At 34.2% G+C, this 24,137-nt stretch overlaps 1 protein-coding gene across 1 annotated transcript in view; it reads left to right on the forward strand.

Moving 5' to 3' along the window:
- The window catches only part of LOC135203219 (tetraspanin-9-like), a 97,056-nt gene extending 73,144 nt beyond the window's left edge, over window positions 1–23,912 (forward strand). Inside the window, exons 2-7 of the mRNA XM_064232977.1 lie at window positions 2,582–2,691; window positions 6,269–6,460; window positions 7,466–7,642; window positions 12,623–12,736; window positions 14,275–14,406; window positions 16,117–23,912. Coding sequence (XP_064089047.1) covers window positions 2,614–2,691; window positions 6,269–6,460; window positions 7,466–7,642; window positions 12,623–12,736; window positions 14,275–14,406; window positions 16,117–16,164 — 741 coding nt within the window. The 5' untranslated portion in view covers window positions 2,582–2,613 and the 3' untranslated portion in view covers window positions 16,165–23,912. The remainder of the gene's footprint in view (window positions 1–2,581; window positions 2,692–6,268; window positions 6,461–7,465; window positions 7,643–12,622; window positions 12,737–14,274; window positions 14,407–16,116) is intronic.
- Window positions 23,913–24,137: the final 225 nt, after the last annotated feature.

The following is a 24,137-nucleotide window of genomic DNA, read 5'->3' on the forward strand; positions in this document are numbered from 1 at the left end:
GAAACGCCTTTTAAGGCGAAGGTATTAAATGCTAGCGAAAGGAGCGAATGTAGACTCTCTCTCTCTCTCTCTCTCTCTCTCTCTCTCTCTCTCTCTCTCATCTTATTGTCTAAGTACTTAATCCTTTACAGTGAAAGAAGGAACGAGTCTGCTGTAAATAGAAGCTTCTCCCTCGGGGCATTCACGAAGAAAATGTGATCGTAGGCGTTCTTTTGCCTCTGCCCAGGAATGTATGAATTTGATACATGTATTTCAAAAGGAATATGTAAAAAGTACAGCCAGGTAAACACCGACCATTTCAACGTGAATGGCGGATGGAACAAGTTATTCCAAAACCAGTTATAGGAAAACTTGAGAGTGTCATCGGAATAGAGAGACATACTACATGACAACATCTATACTAAAATTATATAAAATTTTGAACAGAAAGCTTGGTGATACAATGATATTACTAACACAAAGAAAAGAAGTCTCTGGGCCACAAATGCCAGTCGTGATTGTGTTTGTTTGTTTGTATGGTGCTTTTACGTTGCATGGAATCAGTGGTTATTCAGCAACGGGACCAACGGCTTTACGTGACTTCCGAACCACGTCGGGAGTGAACTTCTATCACCGGAAATACACATCTCTCACTCCTCAATGGAATGGCCGAGAATCGAACCCGCGACCACCTAGGTGGTACGCTAATACCATACCAACCACGCCGCTGAGGCTCTAGTCGTGATTGTGTCGTCATCTTCCGTAGCAAACGTCTGGATCCGATTACGACTTTGTACCGTAGGATGCGGATTGAATTTCTCTTTGCCTTCAAGTGCAGTGGTTAGTGTGGATGTGAAAAAAAAAAAAGATACGTATAACTGGGAAAACTACAGTTTGTTTTTAGTGAAGTGTTGAATATGATTGTGGGAAATGTCCGCGCCAATATGAGAGAGCTGGAAATTAACAAATTTCCCCAAAAGATTCAAGGTAGTCGTAACTAGATTTAAAGGTGATCAGAGAGCAAAAGCCTGACACAACGGGGAAAATATATGGTGCATTAGTAAAGTATGAACCTTTTGCGTGATGAAAATACATAGGGAGAATAAAATAAGCAGCTCATTAACACTTGTGATTACCAGATAGCCGACATCGGGAGATTCCCTTCCAAAAAGAATGTCATCATAGAGCTCATTCAATTTTCTGTAAAAGAACGTAAATTTTCATTCAGCGGGAAATATGATCCTCAAGATTTTGGGAGGGCCATGGGAAATCCCCTGTCACATATATTGATTTATACATTGAATATTTTGAGAGTGCGCGGTTAAGGAACACTGTAGTTGAAAATGTAAAATAGCATAGGTATCTTGAATTCATTTATATTCGATAGGTATCTTGACTTCATTTATATTCGGCTGGGTTATGAATATGTAAACTCCCTGTTTTACAGATTAAATGATATGGTGCCATAGATAATAAATACTCTAAAAATTAAAAATTATTTAAACCTTTTTTGGACTGTAGTATTCAAAGAAGTAATAGGTTTAAACACAGCGTTTACAGGAAACCCATCGATATTTCTTACTCATTTTGATACAGGCTACAATAAAGTTAAGAAACCAATGTTCACATCAGTGTTCACAAGATAATTTCGTGTATCTAGCCATCGATATAATATAAGGTACATGTTATAAGGAGTTTGGGTAAAGAAAATAAAACAAACCCTACAGTTCATCGACCGATGCATTGAGAACGACAAATAGACTTTTTGTGATAATGGCAATAGAGGAACATACAGTAAAGAAAAAAAAACCTATATTGTTATAACTTTATCCCATCCGTTTAAATGGTTGTAATCTTAATGCATTATATGTAAAGATTAGTCATACACAATCTCCTGACCATTATTAAGGATTTGTATAACAAATCCCGTGTCATTTTTGTGACAAGGTCTAAGTTAGTGATACTGGCATTGAATAGTATAAAAAAAAATATTTAAGGATATACACAGGATAAAAAGGCAGTTTTTTCTTGTCGGAGGTCATTGTTATATCAACTGAACAATTGCTAAAAATAGGTCATTTTTGATAACACGCTTAAAAAGATACAATACTTTTACAACAAGAAATTTTATATATATATATATATATTTGTATATATATATATATATATATATATATATATATATATATATATATATATATATATATATATATATATCTATATCTATATATATGATATATATATCATCTATCTATCTATCTATCTATATATATATATATTATATTATATAATAATAATATATGTGTGTGTGTGTATATATATATATATATATATATATATATATATATATATATATATATATATTTGTGTTTGAGGTTGAGTAGAAGAGCATTTAAATATTTAAGGCTTCTTCTATATGTGCCATTTTGAATTGTGTTTTTCATTGAATAACAATTTGCTAGTATTTCAACTTGTTTGAAGTAACTTTGTGCCCATAAAGCATTCCGATCTTTATACTTCAGGCATAATTAACCTCGCCTGTTAAACAGCACGTGGATAATGATTTAATTGCCTTTTTTTTTCTTCTCTTTCGCTCAAATAGGCTGAGAAGGTTGTGGAGGACTGGGCAGCAAGATGGGTCGCGGCGTCGAAATGAACGGCTGCGGCAAATGCGTTCGCATTATGATGTTTGGAATCAACTTCATTATATGGGTGAGTTTCTTCACGTTTCTCTCTCCAGTTGTGCTTTTTTTTTTTTGCCAAGGATGTATGGAGAACATATGTATGCTTTGGCGAGGTACGTGCACAATCGCACACAGATGAAAAAAAAATACTTGAGTTTTTTTATTGTTTTGAGCTATCATGAAAATAGTGTCATGCTAATATATCAAATAAGTGGAAGTATCTTCATATCTATCTATCTGTCTATATATATATATATATATATATATATATATATATATATATATATATATATATATATATATATTATATATATATATATATATAGACATAAATAATTATTTTTCATTTCCATTTTACCGTATTTCTATAGAGCTTTCTTGAAAAAAAAGTGCCATTTAACATCAAATAAGAGAAGGTATCTATATATATATATATATATATATATATATGTATATATTATATATACATGTATATATATACATACATATATATGTATATATATAATTATATGCACATATGTATAAATATATATATATATATATTATTTATTTGTATGTATTTAATAGATACTTTCTCTCATTTGATATATTAAATGACATATTTTGAAGAGAGCTCTATAGAAATAAGGTAAAATGAAAATAAAAAATTAGAATATATATATATATTTATATATATATATATATATATATATATATATATATATATATATATGTATATGTATGTATTTTATGTTATATACATATTTATATATTTGGCAGTTAAATCCTTCATCTTACTTCATTCACGAATTTCTTGTCATGAACAGAGAAGAAGCCCAATTACACTCTCAAGGTATTTTGGAGGAGGTTTGGGGGCGCGTTGTTGAATGGAAGGGGGAGAAAGATCCCCCTTGTTTGGTGGGAGGGTGAATGTCTTCGTTTGTGTTTGTTCAGCCACGTGGACGGATGACGTCATTCATAGCCCAGATTTTTAAATAAGAATGTCTTTTATGCTTCAGTGTAGTTTAATTATTATAATTTTTAATATTTATTAATTATGTTGCGTTGTATTGATTGTTTTGGTGTCTGCGTAGGGTAGTCTTTCTTGGCGCATCACCTTCGGATTACTGCATTAACCTTTCTTTTTCATTTAGTCATGAATTTCCGCAAGCACAAAATGAATAATAATAGAAATATTAGGATAAACAAATTAGTAACAGAAATCACAAAAACCATTATGTTATATTACTCTTTGAAAATTTCCATTTTATTAGTACGCACCAAATGTGCCTTTGTTAGTCTCCTATGGATGCAGTTTCTATGTCTATACTGGGTCCTGTATCAGGTTTTAGAGATCTGTTGCACTTTCTTAAAATTTTCAAAAATATTGTATAGTTTTACCACAAAACTGCACTTGAACATATAATCAGTGCAACAACAGACATAGCCTGAAAATGGAAAAACGTCTTCGACCAATCCGCTGTCAATTAAATGATAGTAACGAAACATTTCGTGAGGATAATAATAGTCTTCTTATATGATTAACTTCTAAAATAATTGGATAATAATTTTGTAAAATTACCCAGTAGGTAAAAGTTCTTTATACTACCAACAAATAATCGAGACTTAAACCACGTGATATCAAGGTCTAAAGGACTTTTGTTATTTTACCTGAGTTTGTTTGTATTCCACAAGTCCTCTCCCCTGTTACCCGAACAACGTTGCATGGTGAATGTTGCAATGTATAATGAATGCAGTTTTCCCACTCTTCTTGTGACTAATATTGGCAAAATAAGGAAAAACGGTGGCAGAGCAGAAGAGCCAGTTTGTCCGACGACTCCTTGAGAAATTGAGCAGTTATGTAGTTTGAGTCAGATGCTTTGCCAGTTGTTACAGAAGCCAGAACCCCAGAGGTCTTTGCGAGTGGAGAGTATACGGGAGAGAGAGCTTAGCAGCTTCATGAAAATTAGCGTAAGGAGCTCAACGCAGGAGTTACAGAGAAGAAGTGAGTGAGCTAAAAACTGGAGGCAAAGGAGAGGACGTCATAGTTCCATCAGGATGGAGGAGAGAGTGTCAGATTGCTGCTTGCTGAGGGTGTTGGAAAGTGCATTGGCAGCATAAGCTTTTTATGAAATGGAATGTTGATTGTTTGTATGGTGCTTTTACGTTGCATGGAACCAGTGGTCATTCAGCAACGGGACCAACGGCTTCACGTGACTTCCGAACCACGTCGAGAGTGAACTTCTATCTCCAGAAATACACATCTCTCACTCCTCAACGGAATGGCCGAGAATCGAACCCGCGACCACCGAGTTGGGACGCTAATATCATACCAACCACGCCGCCGAAGCGCTTAAATGGAATGTTGAAGGATAAATCTAAAATTCGTATCATTGGCTTTGTACTTGTAGAGGACGTCCAAGTATGAAATCGAGTTTTATTCATGTGATCATATCTAATTATGTACTAAAACTGAAAGAATGGAAAAAATTAAGGTTAAAAATTGACAATTTAATCATTGGATACCGTGAAAATGTTATAGATTTCCAACAAAGCTTCTCACGGGGGTTTATTTTCAGTTTTATCCGCATGGTTTGAAAATTGGAAACAGTAATATATATTAATATAATATATTATATATATATTATTATTATATATATATCATATATATATATATATACAGACTGCATTTTTGGATTGGGAGGTGGGTTTTCTCATCAAATAGCCCACCCCTGAATCAACCGAGTATCTTTTGTTTGAAGATGAATAAAATTACTTGCTGATTGTGCCGTTTTTTATGATGTCTTGCATTCATTGTTTCAATATGTTATCGATAAGATTCATTATTTCACAACAATATTTTTTTAAATTTTAAAGTTGCTGAGTTTTAGAGATCTGTAATAAATCACGTAGAACACTAGTTAATATTAGGTTTGGGAGACATTATCATCTTCATTTTCTTAAAGCCAGTTTGAGCCGAGTACTGTGTAAATTCAGCATTTATCTGTTGTGCAAATGGCTTGTAGGGCAGTTTTTAAATACCATTTTGCAGAACTCCTGCTGCGAAAGCAGAAATCTGAATGGATCAAGAGAACTACAGGGTGATCCGCAAGTCTTGTTACCCCTACCAAAAAGTACCAACAATAGAGGTACAAGTATTGTAATAATACAAAATACATATCCTTTATTCAGTTTATTCGTGTTACCCCTACATATTGTTTTAATTTTCACGATTTTTTGTCCTGATATTGCTTAATTTTTTTTATTTCAGATGGCTGAAAGCAAATAAACTGAATCCAGTACATCTTTTTCTCTATTGCTATATTACATGTCCTTCTATTGTTTCAGTGTTCTTATTTCGTTCTATTGTTCTTACAGTGAATAAACCGAATCCGGGATATGTATTTTGTATTATTGCAATACTTGTACCTCTATCGTTGGTACTTTTGGGTAACAAGACTTTCGGACCACCTTGCCGAATATTTCATTACACTGCGGAAAATCCTAGACCAGATGGAGAGATTTGGTTGTATGAATGGTAAGCACGTGTATAGGCCATGTTGAAGTTGCTAACAGAGTATAGTCCTCATCACGAGAGAGAAATGATATGCATATCTATCCTGCAGGTTGCGAGCATAGTCATCCTAGTACTTGGTATTTGGACAGTCGTTGATCGCCCATATTTGGAGGAGTTGCTCGGCAATGAGATGTACATGAACGCTGCGTACATCCTCATCGCTACTGGCTGTCTGATCTTCTTCGTCTCTTTCCTCGGATGTTTTGGGGCCCTCAAGGAAATCAAATGCATGCTGCTCACGGTAAGTCATCTTAAGTCATTCTCGGGAAAAAAATAATTTTGTGGTTTTGGAATTTATTTTTTTTTTTTTTTTTTTTTTTTTTTTTTTACCAGAAGTATCAGGGTAAATGATTTGGCGAACACTCCGAGGGACACCAGTATGTGATATCCAAGAAGAGAGGTATGAAGAACTGGTGCAATCAGTTGACTTTGGTGTTAACGTTCCTCGTAGAGAGGTTTCTTCAGCTGTATTTCATGGCAGTCTTTACGATTCCACCAGTTTTCTTCCCAGATTCAGTGTTTCGACGTCTGTCAGAGGGAATCTCCCCCCGCCCCCCCCTCTCTCTCTCTCTCTCTCTCTCCTCTCTCTCTCTCTCTCTCTCTCTCTCTCTCTCTCTCGGCAGTTTCCTTTCAACTTTAGTCTTTCAAGTTCTCTCATGTCTTCATTTTTTAAATTAGTTTTTAACGGCCATTCTGACAAGAGGCGAATCGAACTCCACTTCACTTACCCTATATACTGATTCTTTTCACTCTACGTAAATAGCCTGTGTCGTGGGCTTTCTCATGAACCCCTGGGACTTCGAAAGACAAATTTTGGTAGGTATAAAGTGTTATTTAATGAGCTTGTTGCAGATTCACCATTCTTATAGTCTTGAAATATGGACACCGATGGGTAAGTTTGCAAGACTCATTTTTTTCGTTTTTTTGATAAAATTTACAATTACCTTCAGATCTGAGATTCGTATGACATAGCAAATTATGTTGTTAACAATGATGTGTTTATTATTACTTGTCAAGATGGGCTGAAGACTGTCTGGTAGAAAGTTGAAGTCGATTGTAAACATATTTCGAGCGTAAATGTATTAATTTCTATATGAATTATTATATTTTTATTGTAAAAGAATTGCCTTTAACTAATAATTGTCGTGCCTTATAAGAATTTAGCTGGTTTAAAGACGCGCCAAAGAAATTGATTTCAAGGTTGGAAATATCACAGGAAATAATGGAACCTTCCCTTTGCTTGCAGTACTTCATCGTCGTGTTGCTCCTCTTTGTCGTTCTTTTAATCGGAGGAATTTTGGGCTACGTGTTCAGAGATAAGGCTGAAACCACTATCAAGCACTCTATGACCAGCGCCATGAAGGACTATTCTTCTAACCCTGGATCACCCATCACCAAGGCTTGGGACGAGACCCAGATCGCGGTAAGTTCAAACCCATCTGATGCAGTACTATACGTTGTTACCATCTCGGTATGGTCTCTCTCTCTCTCTCTGGCATTGATCTGCGATTAGAAAACTGTACTTTTCCTCTGCCTCCTCCTCCTCCTCCTCATCACCGTCTTTCCGAGGTTATACCCGAAAATCTCCTCTTAATTTTTATCTGCTTTTTGGGGTTAAGTTGGAAATCAATGTTATCAGCACTAAGCTCTTCCATTTATGAGGTTCTACGTGTAATCAATGCTCTCATCAACAGTCTTCACATTTCATGGTGGTGTACATGCGATAAATTCTCATCGTCAGTCTTCTCCTCCATTTATGTGATTCAACTTAAATTGGGTTCCTCTCTCGTCGGGTTTCGTTTCCGTTTTGGGCGGTTATGAGTAACTGACTTTTTGTTTTCCTTGTCCTTTGCCGTGAGCACTTGCTGTTTATCTTGGCTTTCCTACTGTTCTCCTGCATCCAAGGAAACTTTTATGACAAACTGTTACTCTATCTTTGCTTGCTCATAACATCTCTATCTTTGTATCTCGTTCTACATCTCTCAGCAAGACACTACAGCAACTAATCTTAGTATTTTGTTTTTACTCTTATTAAAAATTATATCATTTTGTGTATACATACCCATATTTTAGTTGGGTAAAGTAAGTCTGGCACATGGCACCGAAAATATAGTTCTAGTGTTCACTAATGTTGGCGCGACTGGAATTTGGTTGGACGCAAGAACGGCAACATTATGGAAATGGTGGGTTGTGTTGACGAATTGCACTGAAATTCACTGTATTCTTACTTGTCAGTTAGTCAGTCTCTTTCTATATCATCAAGGTTATTGCCACATCTTTCCTTACTGCCATTCGAGACTTCTTACACAGTCCATTGTATCCCCTTGGTAACAGTAATGGTTTTAATTTCCTAAGCCCTGTCCTTCCATTTCGGAATTCCATTCGTGCGTTGCTGTTGTGAACATCTCTTCTGACACTGTCTGCTATATTGGATCTGTAGCAATGAGTTCACGGTGGTCGCGGGTTCGATTCTCGGCCATTCCATTGAGGAGTGAGAGATGTGTATTTCTGGTGATAGAAGTTCACTCTCGACGTGGTTCGGAAGTCACGTCAAGCCGTTGGTCCCGTTGCTGAATAACCACTGGTTCCATGCAACGTAAAAGCACCATACCATACACCCCTATAGCTCTCCCACGCTTTCATTTTTCTATCGGTTTCATGCGATCAATCTTGTTTTGCTTAATATTCATTTTCAACCCTCTCCTCCCCATCCGCCGCCACTTCAATCCTTTTAACACGCGTTCACTTTACCATTATTTCTGTTCTGCTAATTAGCATCAGATCAGGTGATGTGCTGATAGCTCTCCCCAGAAGATTTGCCTCCATCACTTCAGTGTGGCTTCCTCCATTCGTTTTCTGAGCAATGAAGAACTTGGCGCTGATCCCCGATGGACACCAACAGTAATTTGCAATTCTGATAAACATGATGCTGTCTTCACTTTAGATCTTGTCTTATAGGTTAATGAGCCTTTCTGTTATTTTTGGCTTTTGTCAACCTTCTGTGTTTTTTTAATTGCCTGCTTATTATTGTCGTGGCGCTTTTTTTCAGTTCAGCCTGATCCACCTCCCCTTTGTCAACCCATCAATGATTGGTAATCCAATTGATATCGGTAATTGTAGTGCAGTGCTCAATATTCTTTATGGGTCTGAAGCTTTTCCACTTTTTATCTTACCTGAATCTATCCTAACTACTTAAGAAGTCACAGTAATTGTTGGTCTCTCTGACATGCCATTAGACTCCAGTTCATATTCACTCCGTTCGTTTAGTATATTTTCAGAACAAGAACACTTAGTGAATTGCTCTGTCATTTCTTCCCTTCCATCTTTCGATGTCTTCATTTTCATTTGTTTGTTTGTTTGTATGGTGCTTTTACGTTGCATGGAACCAGTATGGTTATTCAGCAACGGGACCAACAACGGCTTTACGTGACTTCCTCCAAACCACGTCGAGAGTGAACTTCTATCACCAAAAATACACATCTCTCACTCCTCAATGGAATGGCCGAGAATCGAACCCGCGACCACCGAGGTGGGACGCAAACACCAAACCAACCACGCCGCTGAGGCGCTTTCATTTTCATTTGTACTATATGCCTTGCCTCTTCCTCGTCGTTGCAAGTAACTCGGCCTCTTTGTTGCCTGAACACCTTTTTTTTTATCTCTCTTTTTTTTCAGATATTTTGAGGCTATGATGCTGTCCCTCCTAATCATCTCTTCCCTTAGTTTCCTGCTTCACAGCCTCCCTCCCTCTTCTTGTATACCTGTATCCGTTACCCATCTTTTTATCTCACTCAACATGAGGGTTCTTACGCATTTTGATTGTACCACAATGTCCCTCTCTATAGATATCAATTCCCAGTGCCACGCTACATACTGATGCGTTTTTTAAAACAGCTTCTAGCATAAACTTTTCGGTTTTATGTTTGTTGACACTGTATACATACTGTACACTCTTACTGAATTAATTTCTCAGTTTTGACACTTTCTTTATCCTCTACCTTATCCTGACTATCTACTAAGCTTGTAGTTGTGTACGTTTTTTTTTTTTTTAGGTATAGATTGCTTATCCTCTACCTTTTCCTGACTATCTACTAAGCTTGTAGCTGTGTACGTTTTTTTTTTTTTAGTTATAGCTTACTTAGTATAATAACAATGCAATCCTCTTATTTGATCTTATCTTTTCCTCACGATAAAATAATTTTGTTTCAGGTTCTCCAGTCTTATATGATAATAATAATGATGTTTAACAGTATAGTTCTGTAGTGCCTCAGTGGCGTGATCGGTATAGTCTTGGCCTGCCACCTCGATGGCCACGAGTTCGATTCTCTGGCATTCCACTAAGGGCTAGAGATGTGTATTTCTGGTGATAGAAGTTCACTCTCGACGTGGTTCGGAAGTCACGTAAAACCATTGGTCCCGTTGTTGAATAACCACTGGTTCCATGCAACGTAAAAACACCATACAAACAAACAAACAAAGCCAACAGTTTAGTTCTTAGCAGAATTTCAGTAATGTTACTTTCTGGTTTCTCTCTCCAAAGAGGTTATAACCTCTCGCCACACCCACAAACCAATTCCTTGATCCTGTAAACCCATTTAGGTCTTCTATTAGTCTACCCATTGTTTCTTGCTCCTGTCGTTGCTTTCGATAACCTCTCCAAATTTTTTTTTTTTTTTTTTTTTTAAGTAATCTGTAAACATAAGCATTTCCTTCGTTCCAAAAATGATTTTAATACTGTAGTATCACACGAGTCCATTTTCTATTTTTGTTTTCATGAACAAATTGGACTGTTCATTTTTGTCTTGTCTCCATTCCACAAAAACTAATGTCACTACCAAATGCTATTATTCCTCCTTCTTAAATTTTATCTGATTCACAGAAAATAAGTTGATTTTTCTTTTCAACAGTAACTCCAACATCTTCCCCACGGTAAAAGAAAAAAAAATACGACAGTAGTCCAATGCGCAGGTCCGTATATTTGTATGTAACTTACGACAAACTGTGACGTCATACAAGCGCCAAAAACTGTGACGTCATACAAGCGCATCGGAGCGACAATTTGAAACGCGATGTATTAAATATTCCTCCTTAGATTTAAGTGTTGAATGTGATTTTGGACAAATGAAATATTGTCGTTCATGTGGATGTAGATATTGAAGAAATTGCTAAGGCGAAAAATGTTGCACCGATAAGGGTTTTGTGCGAGTAATACTGACTCTACCACCTGCTATCAATGATGAAAGATTCGGTTGTCAAGTTATAAGTGATAAAGGCTACTTTAATGCATTGTATTACTTTGCTTATGAAATAAGATCGCAATATGATAAATAATACATATTAAATAAATATAATCGATTTCAAGTATGATTGTATATTTTGAGAAGACAATTTTAAATACCCATTACAATCCTGTGATAAAATCTTGCTACACTAGCCATTTATGCACTTTTGATTGATATTTAGTATCGATTTTATAAGTACATTCATAATAAGAAGACAGGTATGCATTAAAGGTAAACATTCATAGCATTTTTTTTTTTTTTTGTGAGGGCAGTGACTTTCGTAATCGGTTGATTTGTAAGCTCAAATCTCAGATTTCTATCATACTGAGCAGAGCTAAAATGCTGTCCGCACATGAATCCCTTGAGGTCTACGCCAACTCACTTATCTGATCTCCTGAACCCCGCCATGCGTGAGCCCAGATTTTCCTTAATTCGGGGTCACTCTGAAACGAAAAGATAATTCGGGATCCTTCGGAAACGAAAAGAGCTTGTAAGTCCCTTTATCACCCACCGCGCCCAAAGTACACTACAATATTCCATTTTGAAGTCCACTATCACAACAATGATATCACTTCGACGCGGATGAACGGTCACTGCCACGAAAATTTTGGTGGTTTACGGGAAAAAAAAAAAAAAACGCCCGAAAATAGCCAAAACAACACATATCATTTATATAAATAAGGCCTCTAGTATGCAAATTAAGATAATTCATCATTAGATTCTTTGATAAGTTCTGAATATATGAGAGGGATATTGCCATTTGAACGCGACACATTGGCATGGCAACAGCTTGGGCATAGGGTATAGAATGATGATGATGATGACGTCACACGCGCACAGACGAGTCCCAAACTCGTCTCTACAGCGGGGCAGTTACTACCTGTCAGATCTTTTTTCGCGATCTTCCCACTCTTTCTTGCCGAATGTCCAACGTTAACTGTGCTTATTTAATTTAAGCTTGCTATGGCATTGTTGTATTTATTTTACTTTGTCTTGAATCATGTGCAAGTATTGGTAGACTTTCATTCAGTAAATTGCAATGCATTGTCAAGAGTGAATTTTATGGTTGCATCCAACATAATATAGACGTGAAATTTACTCATATTTTTTTTTTTTTTCAGATGAAATGCTGTGGTATTGAAAGCCCCTTAACAGAATGGCTCACAAATATTAACTTCAGTCTTGGAGGAAACTTAGTTCCTAAGTCATGTTGTAAGAAGACAGAGGCTGGAGAGGTACGTATACAGCCATTCTTGGCGTTTCTGTGCAGTAGGTTGACCCATGTTATTAGTTATAAAGCTTTATTTTAAGCTGTATTAACTAAATATTTTCACTTTTTTGATGTATCGTCGTCATTAAAATTTTATTATTAGGCGCAGGGTTTGTTCTAAAACTTGTTTGAAATTAGGTATAACCATTAAAACGAATAGTGGTGTCAAACCTTTATTTTGAATTAGATGCAATCATTGAAGTGGAAAGTAATAAGTTACTGTGGTTGTTGAGGAGGAATTCTGAACAGCGTCACATTTGTAGATGTTTGAAAGTCTCCTCCTTGGGATATTGCTGTTAAATACAAGGGCAGAGTTAGCTTGTTTCTTGTAAGGTCGCAGAACCTGAACAGAGCTGAGGGCACGCAGAGGAAATGTTACTGGCAGAAACCAATGCAGCTGAGGGTTGAAAAATTGCTGCAGTGAGCTTTTAGTGCTATCTATGTAGTGCAGTGCACTCGGTAGTAACCCTTCTGGAAGAGAAAGTAGAACTCCAATGGGAGTTTGGCATTCTACAAAATATATAATTGGAGGAAAGCATCAGGAACTTTGGAGTTGTAAAACTCATGTCTGTTCGAATAAAACATTGTAGTGCCTGTGGCATTTGATGACCATAAATGTGGGTCTTATATAAATGAGGGGTTTGTACCAATAAATTAATTTTGTTTATAATGTTTGTCTTGTGATGCAAACAGTGGTTAAGCCTTTCATATTTTTCATTCTCTCCGTCCCTACTCTTGATTCCAACATTTATTAGCGAACTGGTATAAACATGACAACGTTCAGGACAATAAAAAGACATTATTCAGTTTATTTCTTCTGTTCGCACATCATTTAATAATCTAAATTGAAGTACACAATTGTGGGAATACAGTGCAATAGTGTATGTTGCCTTGCATGCAGTGGCGGATTTAGTTGGGTGGGGGGGACCTGGTCGCGTCCCCCCCCCCCCATGCATAATTAAAATTTTATATGTAGTTCACTGAACACAAGTTAAATTGATAGAAACACTGAAAATAAAACTTGTGTCATTTGTTTTTTTCTTTATACATGTATTTAATGCTTGTATTTGCCAAAACAATTTCACCTGCTACTTCTTTGTGAGCTACAGCTGTTAAAAACAAATGTGCATATGATGTAAATTGCGTATATAAATATTGATATATGTACCATATGTGAGTACGTTCCATATAAAAAAAATCCGAAGTGCTCCCCTACAAAAGATTTCTAGATCCGCCACTGCTTGCATGTAAGGTGTGGTGAATTTTGGGGGTGCGTGTTACAGAAGTATTTAAAAATGAATTGTTATATTTACGTACTGAATCTGAATCTTACGGAACACAAAGCTTACCCGAGTACATGACACGTTTATACACTCAATTAAATATAATACGTACTGCATTTTAATTAATGTTTATGAATTCCTACTGCTTCACTCTCTTTCCATAAACTTTAGATATTTAGTTACAAAATTTCCACTGCGTTTTCTCCTGCTTTACTTTCAGCTTATGGATTGTCAGAAGGCTCCCAATGATGCAAATGCTTACCTGACTGGATGCTACAGGAAAGCAACTGAATTTGTTGCTAGTCAGGCTGTCATCATAGGTGGCGTTGCCATCGCTGTTGCAGTAATTATGGTAAGAGAATGCTTAAGGCTGTTTTCCTTGGTCGTGTGCTTATCGCAGAATATATTACGGAATGTCCCTGACATTGGCATAACACTATTGTTGAACACAACATTTTATTTCTGAAGAGCTTCATTGCGTATTATATTTAGGGTTTTCAGCCATTGCAAGAATATTGCCATGGAGTTAGGACAATATGTTGATAACATATGTATTTATGACTGAACTATCTAGTACTGGTTTCATTGGTTAGAATCACCACGGATGTCTGTCTGTACCTGAAGATTTCTGATATCCTTCCCTATTTCAAGTGTAGTATGCTATAGTATTTTGAGATGAGCTTCTTTTACTCCTTTGTCATTAATGCGAGTCAGACTTTTATAGTCAACCACTGAAATTCATCTCCCTATTAAATATTCTACTTTTCTCATGTAAGATAGCTTTACTGTTCGTTCAGTGGTCAGTTTGTCTTGAAAACCTCTCCTATCCTTTCCCTCCTTTAGTTTACCTAACAGCAATCTGTAGTTGGTCTTGGCATTTGCCATAAGTCAAACTTTGTAAAATGCATATTAGCCATCTCTTGTAACTGTTCGTACCTTCTACCTCTTAATCAATTGAATTTGCTTACTGCTACACCCTTCTCTTCTTCATCCATAGCTAGATAGGTCAGTGAGGACATTTGCCCTAATATCAAACACTTATTGCAAAAATGAAGTCAAATTCAGACGAGTCTTATATTTTAAGAATTTTCACGCTCATCTGTCAGTCCTTGCAACATTTTATCTCTTGATAAAAATGGTTTAGGAACTGAAATTTCAGATGTACTTTATGAAGAAAATGTTACTTAGCCAAATGTGTAGTATACTAGTTAATAATCCCTGAATTTTTAATAATATTGAGGTTGAAACCTTGGAAGCCTCAGATTATAAGAGAGTGTTTCCATACTGTCAAAAAATAAAATAACAGAAGTCCCAACCCTAGAGAGGTTTCATTTGCCCAGAAGCTCAAACTAAGGTATAGTACCTTCATTCTATACGTATATGTAAGAGCTGATAAATACTGTCCACGGGGTGAATATACTGGCAATTCAAATGTGGAGTTTATTACCCTTCGTCAATTGCTGCACACAATAACTAATGTATAAGGCATAATGGATACATGTTGTGTTTTATTGTAGTATAAAGATTTTACTCATTGAGTGATTTGCCAAAAGGAACCCGAACTCGTATTGCATTTAGACCTGCCGTTGCTCCTATAGACAACAGTTGAAAAAAAAATTGCCAGTTCAATATAGCTTGGGCAGTGCTTTAAAAAAATGTGCTTTAAAAAAATATTTTGTTTCAGCTCAATTCATGACAGGTGTTTCCCAAGATTTTTTTTCCCTAGTATTTTTATGAAATCTGTAACTTTGAATGGTTTGGATATGCGAGTAGTGATATTCAAGCATCTTTTCAGTGGCAAAGTAATTTCTAACATTTCCTTTATTCGTTTTCTTGGAAGAGGCAGTTCATTTAATAATTCCAAATTATTTAATTTTCATTAATCTAAATATATAATTACGTATGTAAGATATTTTATAGATTAAGTGATCATATAGCCTAAGAAATCAATCATAATTGAGGTTGTACTTCCTTTTCTGTCTGAGAATTGAAACCATGCAAACAATGTTTTAACAAGTATCCAGAGTAATAGTTAAAATTCAATTTTCTCCTTATTTTTCAGCTGCTTGGTCTCATTTTGTCCATTGCTCTCTTCAAAATGATTGATTAAGCGAGACAATCTCCTTTGTGATTTGTTGAGGATGTTGACTGTGTAGAAAAAAAGGATTCCTATAAGTGCTGTTCATTTCAATTACTGTTTCATGGAACATAATGCCTCTGATGCAAAGGCTAATAAGTTATTAACATAGGAAGGTAGGTATTTTGACTCCTCCTGTTGTATGTGCATATTGTACGCGACTTGCTTGCGTGATTTTGTGGTTAGTCTGTTTGTTTCAGTTAATACAAGTTATCTGCATTGGAAGCAATATTCATCACTCTACCTTTACAAACTGTCTTGTCTTGCTGGCATATAATTGCTACAAAGAAACTAGTTTTGTTTATTTCATAATAATGATACTGAGAGGACTTCTGAGACATCTGAGAGAAATCTTTTTCTACAGTGTAATACAACCAGATATCACTTATGATGGTAAGAGACAGTATACTACTATAACATTGCCAAAGAGGATAACTTTTTTTTTTTTTTTTTTTAACATTTCATTTTACTTTATTATTTTCTTTTGAATACTTTTTCTTTTGATACTTAGTATATCAATTTCAATTATAGAAGAGAATGGATATTTTTTTATTTGTAATCTACATGAAATAGATTGGGAAAAAGTGTTTATGAGCATATGTACATTTTACTGGCATATTTTCAAAATTATTGAAGTAATTGTTACTTTTCATATTACATACTATGCTGTCATGTCATCATAATGTACAGAATACCATGTTGTAGAATTGTATCCTGGACGTCCATTCAGTTTTAACATCTTAACATTTTCAACGAGATTGGTCACAATCTCATAATTTTCACGTAGTTTCCAGTAATGACAAATATGCCTCTTAACAGAAGTTTTTTTCATCGGCATTTGCATTTTGTATCATAGTGCAGTGCCACATCATCTCATTTGGATTAAACATCATCTTGTGTGGATTAGATATTTTTATCAAAGACATACTGAACTTTCATCTTGTGTCCCATCTGTGTGTGTGTGTGTGTGCAGATTTATTATTCTGTGATAACAGGATTTTTAAGCATTACCTTGGTTGATAGCAAAATGACAGTTAAATGGTACCACAAAAAATTTACAAGTATTAGCTCTTAGTTCTTTGATTGCGTTGGTACTCCATTATTATTATTATTATTATTATTATTATTATTATACATATATGTATATGTATATAACTTGGCCTCTCAATAATTATATTCAAAGTATTCAGTCACTTGCCTTTGAGAATTTGAACTTTCAGCCTTCCTGAATAAAGCCTTTTATTTTTCTAATGCTTTTACAGCACGCGTTAGTATTTTTGAAGATTCAAATGATGTTATGGGCACCTGTTCATGCTGTATTAAATATGCATTTGTGTTGTATGTTTAGGATTGTGCCCTTAGCAGATTAACATTATTTACATATTTATTTTCAGCAATTATAATTTTCGAAATATTCATAATGGATCGCTGTGAACAGATTTTGAGATGATAAATGATTGTAAATGAAATTCAGTGAAAATATCTATACCTATACCATATGTATTCATAATTGCCAAGAACGATGACTATGCTATAAGTAACTTGAGATTGTTCAAGCAGATAACTGTATTAGAAGAAACATCAGAATTCCATGGAAAAGTTAATGAAATCATAGTCATATTCATAGAATTCAAGGATCCTTTTGCCTTGCTTAGTTACAGTATTCATGGAAAGTTTCTTCATCTTGTGATATAGTTAAGACAGTGATGATATAGACAGTTTTTGATGTTATCTTTTGTTTATTTATCATAGATTATATTGTGCAAAAGTTTCTCATCAGTGTCATTGTAATCAAGATAGCAATTTCATATTTAAGACTAATTTTCCTAAAATACTTGTCACATTTTTTAGAAAGTTTTATTACACGTAACACGATCTGAGAAACACTGGTAATAATAATTTTTTTACATCTTTAATATGAAATTGTTAACACAGGTGGTTTTCACTTCCATCTGATGTGATGTAACGTTTTCTTGTATCTCCAACATGTATTTTTGTATTTATCAAACTACATATTGTGATTATTAGCTTTTGATGGTAATAATATATTGAGATTATTAGGAGAAAGAAATTCATATGCTAAAAAAATCCTACTGTTTACCATACAATACATAATTATGTTGGCTTTGGTTTTTGTCATGCTTTTTGACATTACTACTATTCAGATTTTCAGTTTCATTTCTCTTGCAACAATGTACAGGTTTTCATTTATGGTAGCTTTGCCAGGTAATTTTGGAGATGCAGAATGAGTGATGAAAATTATCCTGGATAGTATTATAATATATATTGCAGTATATATATAAAAATACAGATTTACTATTACAGTAGTATAGCCCCACTGATAAATGTCTGTAGAGGTATGAAGTACTGTTTTTGTTTAGGTTTGTTAAAGGAGGATCTTCTTGGGTATATTTAAACTTTTGGATTTTCTGTGCATATCATCATACAGGAGTTGTAAGTATAGTACGGTAATGTACTGCAGTATTTAGTATTAAGGACTGTTGGCACTGTTGGCATTATAACTGATTAAAATGTGCTACCTTTTAAAGACTTTACAAAAAAAAAAAAAAGCTTTATTTGGAAAGCTTCAAGTTTTTTCATGACTGCATGAGGATAAATAGTTTCAAAATACTACCACAGAAGAAACTTTGTAAAAGAACGGTTAAACTAATTTGCTAAACAAATGATAAATTATGAATATTTTGGACTTGAAAAAGAAGTGTGGAAGTGTGTGTGTTAACTAGTGCTCTCAAAGATTGTCAGTTAGGTCCACATTTGGTTGTTGCCAAGTCATTATGAACTTCAATATTTTATATACATTATTATTTCTGAGAAATTTATGAAAGGGTGTATCCACAGAACAATGAATAAAAAAGAAATGCATTTACAGGCTTTGATGTTTGTTTGATTGCAAGTCATTCTGATGAAATGTTTGCATAGTAATTAATGAATGTCGAGTGCTTTTTGAGAGCATCTAATGCAGTTTTGTGAATCAGAGTCATTACCCATACTGTGTAGTTAAGCTTTTTCTCATGACCTTTGTGATACCTTAGATACTTGTACTATGTATAAATCTTTAACTTTATAGTAGATGATAGATTTTCATTCATTTTTAATGCCATTATAGGATACAGTTTTTGTGTGAACAATGATTCTATTCAAGGTTTTATTGTGTTTTAGATTTTGATGAATGCAGAACAGTGCAAAAAGTAAAGTTCACATTTTAAACCAGTATTGAAACAAACATTGCCAAGTACAAAGCATCATATTTTTATTTTTTATTTTTTTAGTGGCAACCTAGTCAGCGGTATTAATTTTATAAGGAAAAGGGTGAGTAAATTAAACAACTGCCTCCATATTGTGAATCTAGATTGGTGATGTTATTTTATTATCTTTTAAGTGAAAACCAACTGCTGTTATGATTGAAATACAGAAGCCTACATTACTGCAGAGCTAAAGTACATTGTGCACAAATATTTTCTTTCTTCTACTATTATGTAACTAGGTATATTGAGTCTAGTAGCTCAAAGCGTTTTCTGCTAATGTCTACAACAAGCCACCTTATGAGTATTCTTCCCAAAGCATCCGCCTGTTATTCCAGTAAATATCAAGAAACGAGAAAAACAGAAATTTCTTGTTATTTTTTATTACATGCCATATGTTTTCGTGGTTGGTCATGTAAGGTATAAAACAAAGTGCATAAATAAGGTAAAAATGGTTTTGAATTTTGACAAAACAAAAACAAGATGGAAAAAATTCAAGAACATTTGCCAACTTGAAAAATTTCTCTTCTGTAAAAACTTGTTACCCTCTGCTATGTTTACATCAAGGAAAATCAAACTGATAACATTTGTATCTGAATAGTACACATTTATGTTGGACACCATACACAAATGCCAGATGAGGAGACTCAAATAGATTTTTGTGCACGTATCAATATGGATATGGCATCTATCACCTGTCATTCATGAAAAGAATTTTAACTATTGTTTTGTGATATTCTTTATTAATAATTCTTATGAAGGAAAGTTTTCACCATGTGCTTTAAGTGATATTGTATATAGACCTTTGCAAGCTATTGAAAACATTGTACAGTAGTAGAATTTGCCTCTAGGTGGATGTGCAGCTATGAAAGATTTAATGATTTGGGGAAGTGAAAACTTGATTATGGATGAGCAAACATGCAATACCTGACTTTATGAGCATTTATAAATTAAACATGTGAAGAGCTGCAGTGCCCAGATAAAACAACATACTCCCCATAAACAGTATAGTGGTAACACAGTCTCCATGATAAATGAGTGGCAGGCTTTATGATATCATGAGACTGATAAATTATAGCAGATTAAACCTACAAAGTAGTATAGGAGTCAGTCATCAGTACATAAGGTATTAAAGGTATATATTATCTTGTGTATAAGAATTAGGCACACCTGTTTTAATATGAATGCCATCCCATATGATCCACTGTTTGTAAAGAAAGAAGTACATTAACTGCCAGTGGAAACTGACAATATTGGACACACACACCTGTCTTAGAAAATTTTGTTCAGAAGCTACAATCTTTCCCACATATCCATGGTATTTAAGAATTAAATTAGATACGAAATTCAGCATACCGGTCTGGTTAAGCTGTTTTACAACTTGTTGATTACAATTGGCGGCGTTAGTAAATAAAATGAGTTTCAGGTCTGTGCGAAAAAGCATGTTCTGATTACTCACCTTCAGTTGCAATAAGTTAGCTGTGTGTAATCTTTGTAACCTTAGTAAGTTCTTTTCAAAACTAAGGTAGAATGCTGAACGTTTCTTTAATTTTTTTCATGTAGTGCTAATAATGTTACCTTTACAGATATTCCATATTATTTGTACTTTTTGATGATCAGAACCATTATCACTAAGATACTGGTTTGAATCACGTGATTTAATCTGTTCTTCAAATGACTCTACAGAATTTCTATACTTGAGAGTTATATCTTTTCTGTCTCTTTGAGATTGAGTAAATACTAATGCCGAATTGATGAAAATGGATGAACAGCACAAATAGAGCTTCCCTCTGTAAGAAAGAATATAAGAATTTTCTTTTAAAAGTTGCATTTCCTTTTTAAACTGTAAACCACTGGACAAAATTCTATTGCTTTTTGTAATCAAAGTATGAAGGCTTGAATGTAATAATAACTTTTCTTTGAAATATGTAACTTTTTTCTTTTGAATATGTAAGAACTTCTTAACCAGCAGTATAAGTATTGTGAGAGGAGTTTAATTTGTTTATAGTACTAAGGCAGTGCCTCTTATCATGTTTATTAAAAACTGCAAGTGACATTATTTATAAATTGATGGAATAGCCATTGTTTACATAATTTTATTGCATCAAAAGTAATAGAAAATTAGTCTAAAAGCCAAATTACATCTAGAATAATTTTCAGTGCACAATTATTTAATTTAGATTTTAAAGTCCCATCAGATATTGCTCTTCAAAATACTGAGCGTTTTATACGTGATATCTTCAAAATTTCTATCTAGTATTTGGTATGGTTAGTGAAATTATGTCCATCTTTCAGCTTGTAAACTGATAGGTATGCTTACTTTGTGATTGATACTGATTAACCAGAGTATTTATGGTGAAGAGAAATTCCTGTTAAAAACATTAAAACCATGTGTAAAATTATCTTCTGTCTTTGAGCTTTGCATTACAGAAATTGCTTTCTCTTTTCTATAAGCTTTTTGTGCTTAATGTTGGAAATTGGAAAAAAAGTTGGTGTTGAGAGTTAAAGTTTTCAGGCCAATATAAAACTGCCAAATGATGCATCTTTAAATTGTTGGTATTTTAATCCCGTGTAGTCACTGGTAAATGAAATGTAATTATTCATAAATAAATGTAGGATTAATACAGGCAACAACTCTATGTTGTTCCTCATAGTAACCGTAGTATGTTGAGAATCTCAAAACTATTTTTGTATTTTTTCTGTAGTCTTAGCCTTAAACCATATTGTTCAAAGGAGGTCATCTTTCATCTGAAGTTTTAAAAGTTTAATTAAAGTCGTTATAGAACAAAATTTCAGTGTTATTCTTGGGAGAGACATGATGAGCCACTGCTCTTTGGAATAAACTTAAACTATGAAATAGGTTTTTATTATGCTTTTGGTAGTCATAGAAGGTCAAAGGTGTGAAAATGGTGAAAATATCTATTAAAAAATAAACTGTCAATTGTGATACACAGTTTCAAATTCATAACCAGAATTTCTTTGAAGTACTTTGCATAATACTATAATGGCAATTGTTGATTGGAATTTTATTGACTGGTTGTTAATTCCAATATTATGCACACAGATACAGTATATTACCCAGAGCTGCAACTGCAGGTATGAAATTGCAAGTTTTGCCATTTTATTTTATCGTATGATTGATCTGTAGCTCCTTTGGATACCTTGTCATATATGTACATTTTCAGTGCTTTTATATTATGTATTATGATTACCCTTAAGAGGCTCACTTTTTTTTTATTATTGATCATAAAAGTAGCTACGTGCTTGATATGTTGGTGCAGTACCTGTTCTGCATGATGAATGAGGCTAAACATTCATTATGCAAAACTTGTCTTGCAGGTGTGATCTTCACTCTAAATAACAATTTACGATGACTGGCATAAATTTTAAAACATTGCATTAATTAGAATAAGATGCAGAAAATATGTATTTTACCGACTTGTTCCGCATACTGTAATTTTTTACTTACAATTTAATCACTCTTGGATATGAATGAATGGTTAGGTACTGGTATCTTTCATACTGGTATCTTTCAAAGTTCAAAAATATTGTGGTTTATGTATGTGCAATACATTAAAAGAAAGGTTTTGAACATACAATAATCTCTTGTTTTGAACATACAATAATCTCTTGTTTTGAACATACAATAATCTCTTCAAGACACTGCCAGTCTTCATAAGTTTTATTTGTTCAAATTTCTATAAAATTATACAGATTAAAAGATGTTTGACTTTCTTACTGAAACTATTGAATGAACCTCAACAGTCGTTATACAATTGACTTATATAGTAGCTTGCTCTTAGGACTGCCATTCAATTTTATCATGTATTCTACGATTATAAACTAAATACTGAACTGGCTTGAATGAATAAACCATTTTAATGACATTTGAAGGTAGTTACTACCTGGTTGGTTGTTGATGGTGTATGTAAGTTATTAGAGAAAAAGCCCATTTTAGAGTGAAGACATCCATGAAATTGGAGAAATGATTCATCAATTCACTTTACTGGCATGACATTTCATTACTGGTATTTAAAGGAAGGGAACTTTAGTGGGTTTTTTCAGAATTTCATTATTGTGTATGCTTGTAAAATTGGTTAGCATCAAAGCTCTGAAAATATAATTTGTAGTTCTTACTAATGTGTATGATGAGTTTGTGATCTAGGTCATTGTTGACACCAAAGTTTCTTGCTTTTAAGATTTTGTAATGCAGTGTTAGGATTTATTTTTTTTTTAGATAGGCTTTATTTCTTAATAAACTGAGGTAGTGTATTGTACATGGGTACTGAATGAAAGTGCCCGGGAGTTTAAGGCCAAAACTGAAAAGCTACATGTGCAAAGCATTTGTGCCTTGAATCTATTATTACTGATTTTGTTATAAATAAAAATTGTGATATAATTTATTCATGTCCATTGTACTTGTATTTCATTGTAATGTGAAATAAATGTATTATTACACTTCAATCTTTCTTTTTCAAAAAAAGAAATCCCTCGGATTCAAATCTAAAACAGCAGTTTAAGTAACATGACAAATTTTTAAATTTGTATTTTCCCTAACATACAAACCTGAGATCTTTACACGTGATTTACTTTCAGCGCAAGCTGCAGCTAGCTGTTCAATTTAAAACAAGGTGGATGTCTGTAGTTTGCTACCAACGGAAGGGGAGGAATCCCTCCTATCCA

This window comes from Macrobrachium nipponense, chromosome 33, assembly GCF_015104395.2.
Source record: "Macrobrachium nipponense isolate FS-2020 chromosome 33, ASM1510439v2, whole genome shotgun sequence".
NCBI classification, from domain to species: domain Eukaryota; kingdom Metazoa; phylum Arthropoda; class Malacostraca; order Decapoda; family Palaemonidae; genus Macrobrachium; species Macrobrachium nipponense.